We start from the raw sequence: 5,995 nt of genomic DNA, 5'->3' as shown, positions 1-5,995 counted from the left end.
ATCAGTAATTCAGAAGCAACGAGAAGGGAAACAAAGGGTTATACATATCATCCGTAGTAGCACCTCCTGTTGGAGACAGACAAACATCGTCAGATACCCAAACGGAACTAGCAATTGATCATATGGCAGGACATAAACAGACGGAAATTCTACCTGTAGGTATCAGCAAAGACGTCGACCTGTGTGGCGAATCAGAAAGAAAGAAGGGAGCAGCATCGACCAATCATCGAGGGTCGTCGTCGTCGGAGTTGCAGGACCAGAAATCATATTCCATCAAAGCAGAGCGGAGCCTTCGCCGCAGATCCTTATGTCAGGGTCATGTCTGCTACAACTAAGGGACATAAAAAAATTAAAGGGACATCATCAGTTCAGTTGATACTTATCTGCTACTACTAGTGAACGAAAGAGAAAATGGGTACACTGACCTGTTGCTCCCCGTCGTCACAACCACCACCTGTGAGGAGGAGCTCTGCCCATCTGCTGCTTGCTCGGGATGGAGAGATGATGGCTCCTCCCCCTCCGCTGCTTCATCCACATGTACAACAATAGTGGATCATTGGACAGGATGGTTCCTCCCCCTCAGCTACCCAAAGGCGCTACGGCTATGTGATCCCAGGTCGTGCTGGCTCCGTTCCTCACGCAGTCGCAGCACAGGATTGTTCGGGTGTGCGTCCACTTCACGTTGCAACATACTAAGCCTGGCAACTTTACCTTCCCGTTTAAGCCAAATCTCCTTGAGACTTGCAAGGTGGTCGATACCATTAATCCCTGATTCCATTCGGCAGTCAACGATTTCTATCTTTCCCAGCTGGGGCGAGGTGCCCTCCTCGAATATCAACTCCCTCACTTGCCGCATTGTCCAAATATCAAGCTTCTTCAGACTTGGGAAGCTTCTTCAGACTTGGGAATGCTCCCGTTTTGAACGCCAACTTCTCCCTATTATAAGGGCAGCCTCCAAGACGAAGGTGCATCAGGTTGGGAAGTGACCCTAGTATTTCCATGATTTTACCTTCTTCCTTTATTACCATGCTGTATAAGTAAAGCTTGACCAAATGCGTCAGATTGCTAACCCAGCCAGGAATCTCTCCAAGGGATCCACCCAACTTCAGACTCCTCAACAGGGGAGGAGGAGATGAAACATCATGCAGCCATTCGAGTGAACCATCCACTCTAAAGGAGCGGAGGCAAGTGAGCTTCTGAATGGCATCACAGAGTAGCTTGCATTTTTGCTTGGTGGCCCCTTCTGTTTCCACGCACAGTTTTCTCAGCTGCACAAGCTCACCTAGCTCTTTAATTGCTTTGCAACTAGTTCGGCCGATGTCCACAACCTCTAGTACTTGCAGCTTTTTCAGTTTGCCGATTCCTTTTGGCACCCTCACACCATCTGACTGTGACCAACGGCTAGACCATGCCATGTGTACCTCTGCAACTACATTGGCGCGCTCACTAGGATCAACCAAAGGTTTGAACAGAACGGGGAAAAAAGATGTGGCCAGCATGCAATTCTTGGGGTCATCCAAATCAAAGTATTCATAGATATTATTTCTGGTATAACGGAGGCTGTGTAGACTCTTGAGTTTACAAATTGCAATTGGCAGTTCTGTGATATAACTGTCTCTAATGTTCAAAGTGCGCAAGCCTTGTAATTTCCCTATGGATCTAGGAAGTTTATAAATATGTGAATATTCTCGAGGATGAGAAAAATTCAGATACTTCAAGTGGCGAAACAATCCTATGTTGCTGATATCCTTTTGTGTGACTTGAAACTGTGCATTCTCTAGATCCAAGGCCCGGAGCATTCTCATGTCAGGTGAACAAACTGAAGGTGATGGCTGCAATGATCTCTCACCAAACACAGTTACTGACCGGACGTGGCTCCAATCCATATCTATCGTTTGGCACATGTTACCATGGTATGCTACATGTCGGAAGGTCTCCTCCGTAGCGCCAGTTACATTATTTCCCTCCACATACACGAAATTTTCATCTCTGGAAACTGAGATCATGACATCACGCACAATATCATGGACTCGACAGCTCTTCACAACTCCTTCTATGTCCACCCTTGATGGTTGAAGCATACTTCGGTTGATTAACTCATTAAAGTAACCTTTTGCCACATCCTCAATGTTCACCCCAGTCCCACCTCTAATCAACCCCTCTGCAATCCATCTTTCTACTAGACGCCGCATCTGGATTTCGAAATCCTCAGGAAAGATGATTAGGTATAAGAAACATGGCTTAAGATGAGATGGCAAGTGGTTGTAACTCAAAGTAACCATCATCTTCATTGCTTCAAGGCTTGGGTTACTCTCAAGCTCAGAGGGGAGTTGGTTATAGACGTGCTCCCACTCTATTATATTTTTAGTGGCAAGAATCCCTCCAATTGTGAGTATGGCTAGTGGTAGACAACCACACTTTTTAACTAGTTTTTCAACTATGCTCTTGAAGTTTTCATCTTTGTCCATGTCTTCATATATTTTCCTACTCTTTTTTAGTAGCAAAGTTGTGGCTTCGACTACTTCTAAGGCTTTAAGGTGGTAGATAAGGGACTCAAGAGTACATTCCTTTGCTAAGCCAACATCACGTGTTGTTACTATTATCCGACTACCTTTCTTGTTACTATTAGGAAAAACAATATCTTTAATCCACCTCCATGCATCTATGGTCCACAAGTCATCAAGAATAATAAGGTACCTCTTATCTTTAATCTCTTGATTGAGGTACTCGGCGAGGTCCTTTACTTGCACCACCTTCCCTTCAAGTTCTTTCAACAATTTCTTCAGTGAATCTCCACCCAGAAGTTGCCTGATCATATCCTTGAGCATTTCTATCTTGAAAAATGACTGTGAAACTGTGATCCAAGCACAACAAGAAAAATTCTTCACAATATCTTCCTTACTTTCATAAATTTTTCTTGCAAGAGTAGTCTTGCCTAAACCACCCATACCAACGACACATATAACTTTGGCATCACCATCTCTAGTGTTGACATCCATCAGCTTTATCAACTCCTCCCTAGGCTTTGTAAAGCCCACAAGTTCTGCTTCATCAATGTTGCTTGCTGAGTGATTACGTACATCTTCTATGTAAGAAACCTCCTTGTCACTGGTCGTTGATGCCTCTGTCTTGATCAAGTTGTAGCGTGCATTCCTGCTGCTCACTTCTTCAACTCTTGCTTTCAGGTTGCGAATTTGGATAGCAATCCGACGACGATCTTTGAGCTTCATCAGCCGTTTTGTTAGGCTTTGGCTCCTCACATGAACCATAAATTCATCAAGGCAATCTTCTATATTGTAGGACAGGTCCCTTACTTGCTCTGCCCACACCTTCAGCAGCATGTCTCTGTTCTTCGTTGCTTCAGCGGCTGCCAAGAACGCTTGCATCGTCTTCAGTTCGTCCTTGATGAACCTGCCACAAAAATTTAGTTGACATTCAAAATAAACATAGAACAATCATTGGTACTATTCTATAGCTGCTGGGTATGCGTGCGATAATGCATGAGGAGGCTTGCCACATCCATGAAAACCGAAAAACTCAAACAATGGAAAATGAGATCTGAAACATGCGTGACAAAACATTTATATTTCCTAGATTTTGCATTAGTAAGTTGATCTATGTAACAATTTGAAAGAGTTAGCATGTAAATGGATGCATGCGTACATACCAGATATCCTTCTGCACACCCATCACCAAGCTCAGCTCGGCGGCCGCGGCAGAGGCGGCCTTGCTGATGGCGCCCCCCAGCATGGACCTCGCCATGCTGACCACCGTCTCGGCCATCTCCGGCTCTCGCTGGTTCCTCACAGAACACTTTCTCCCTTTCTTTGTGGAAGACTCTCACAAACTTGAGCTCACACTAGGTGGATGTTGAGGACGAAGGACTGGGAGCAGAAAGAAATGCAAGGTTGCAGTGCTGTTTTCTTGCTACCAAACAGGCAAACCACAGTGCTGCTATAGGGAAAGGGGATCCTAATGGTAGTAGAGTAGACCAAATGATAACGTGCGTTTGTGTCTTAGCTAGCGCCTCAAGACTAGGCGACTAAATCGGATCTGTTCACATGCTTTAGGCCGGTTCTCCAGTAATAATCGACACTTGAATAAACTTCTGACAGCGAAGCATCTTGTGATATAAAAATAATCAAAGTGCTCACAGCGGTGGCGTCTCGTGGACATCAAATTAATACACATAAACTTTGTCATTTTGTGGCACAATAATGGAACCGTTGCCAGCAAGCAGTAGCTAGCGACTAGCATCTTGATTATCACAACACACATAAACTTTGGCCGGCCAGGACTGTTTTTTCCAACATAGTCAAAATATAGAACTTTTTGCATGTCATTTCAAGCCACATCATGAATTTGTATGTGGTCTTTACTTTAGCTTGCAAAGGTACATGTGCTTATGGATACTGGGAACAACGTCTGGGAGACGGTCGCACGGGTTACTTGCAACTATTTTTGGATGACCGTTCAAAAAAGTTGAATGACTCGGCTGCAATGGTGGATCTGGTCATCTGCGAGCACAATGCCATGGTCGCTGGCCTTTCTTGCGACACAGAAATTGATGAAAGTTTGGCTGCATTCCCCTAGGTAGTTAGTCAACTTGCAGCTCATGGTTCTCCATAATGCAGATAGCATCAGATATTAGTACAGGTAAATTAAGCTCTGTCTGCTAAGAGAAGAAGCAAGTTCATGGCTCTCAGTCTCAGCCATACATACATTTGAAAAAAGAAGCAAGTTCATGGTAACAGACCGACACTGGCTACCACGAGCTGTACGTACAACTGCCCCATGAGCTTATTAGACGTTAGCACAACTAAGCACATCCTTTCATCTAGAAAATAAGCTTATAAGCATCTTACTCTAAGAAATATCAAGTGAGTCGTTGGACGACATATCAACAAGCAGTTACTAAAGGATGTCCCATGGCCGTTAATTATTTCGTAGTAGGCATTAGTTTTATCATTTGCAGCTCAATTATTGCCATTGCCAGCAAGTTATAGCTAACATCACGATCGTTACGGTCGACCTGAATTTCGATGGAAAGACTCGATCAATGGAGACACCGACAGGCCAGCCGGCTCTTATTTATGTTTTTTATCGATCCACCCCATCTTAATCAGCAATGACTAAATGATTTCTCTGCTCAAGTTTTTCTGTTTTATGCAGCCAACTACAACCATCGATATTAGTTAATTTGACGATAAAGAGTTTCCCCCACTTTATATTATAAAGCAACCATCCGATATGACAAACACGTTTGGGCTGCAGCAGAACGAAGCCCAAAGGAAAAAACAAGAGAGAAAGAAAAAAAGAAAACAAATGACGCAACTGGCAGAACAACGAAATGAAGATGACCGGCAACCGCTACGCCCTCCGGAGATGTCCCACCGTACTCCTAGCACTCCGAAGTGTCACGTACCGAGAAACACCTTCAAGAAGGAATGCGACGACGACACCACTACTGTCCGGACTAGTCCGAGGGTTTCCCAAAGTACTTGGAGGGTGGTGTGGAAGGGGTATGCCCTACGCCCTTCAGGAAGGATCGGCGGCGCCCGCAGGCGTCATCTCATCGGTGATGATCAAGCCGCCAGGGATTTCTCCCGACCCAAGATAACCACCAGCACCCCCTGACGCTCCATCGAGCTCCACCTAGCCCGCCGCCCACCAGCATGCATCACCACGGTCTTGGACTCATCCTCAAATCTGGGTTGTGCGGGCGCCGCCAGCCATGGCCGCACCGCTACGTCGCCCCGCAGGCAACGCATGCGCTGACGCACCGAAGAGCGCTAGGCCAGCCTGCATCGAGCCGCAATCGCCCTAGGAGCACCGCTGCCGGGAGGGAAAGAGCCCCGCCTTTGTTTCCAAGCGTGCAGGGAAGGGAAGCCCACCGCCACTGGCACCACCTGCTGCCGGCGGCGGTGAAGGGGGCGAGGAGGGAGGGTTGGCCTAGGTGGGGGGACGAAGCCGTGGCCCTCCGTTACCGGGGGGG

General features: G+C 46.3%; 1 protein-coding gene across 1 annotated transcript; it reads right to left on the bottom strand.

Moving 5' to 3' along the window:
* Nucleotides 1-756: 756 nt before the first annotated feature.
* LOC119288162 (disease resistance protein Pik-2-like) lies at nucleotides 757-3,961 on the bottom strand. The gene is made up of 2 exons (XM_037567788.1): nucleotides 3,668-3,961; nucleotides 757-3,411 (listed from the first exon to the last, which is right to left on the bottom strand). Exons 1-2 carry the CDS (start codon nucleotides 3,781-3,783, stop codon nucleotides 867-869), a joined length of 2,661 nt encoding a protein of 886 aa, XP_037423685.1. The 5' UTR covers nucleotides 3,784-3,961; the 3' UTR covers nucleotides 757-866.
* Nucleotides 3,962-5,995: the final 2,034 nt, after the last annotated feature.

Source organism: Triticum dicoccoides, chromosome 4A (genome assembly GCF_002162155.2).
Source record: "Triticum dicoccoides isolate Atlit2015 ecotype Zavitan chromosome 4A, WEW_v2.0, whole genome shotgun sequence".
NCBI classification, from domain to species: domain Eukaryota; kingdom Viridiplantae; phylum Streptophyta; class Magnoliopsida; order Poales; family Poaceae; genus Triticum; species Triticum dicoccoides.
Note: the sequence above shows the minus strand (reverse complement) of the source record. Positions and strands in the feature narration are given on the sequence as shown.

Excerpts from the sequence above, each read along its gene's own strand:
- LOC119288162 (XM_037567788.1), bottom strand. The coding sequence starts at position 3,783 with ATGGCCGAGACGGTGGTCAGCATGGCGAGGTCCATGCTGGGGGGCGCC. Across the intron at positions 3,412-3,667 it reads GGTGTGCAGAAGGATATCTG|GTTCATCAAGGACGAACTGA; the intron begins GTATGTACGCAT and ends TTTTTGTGGCAG.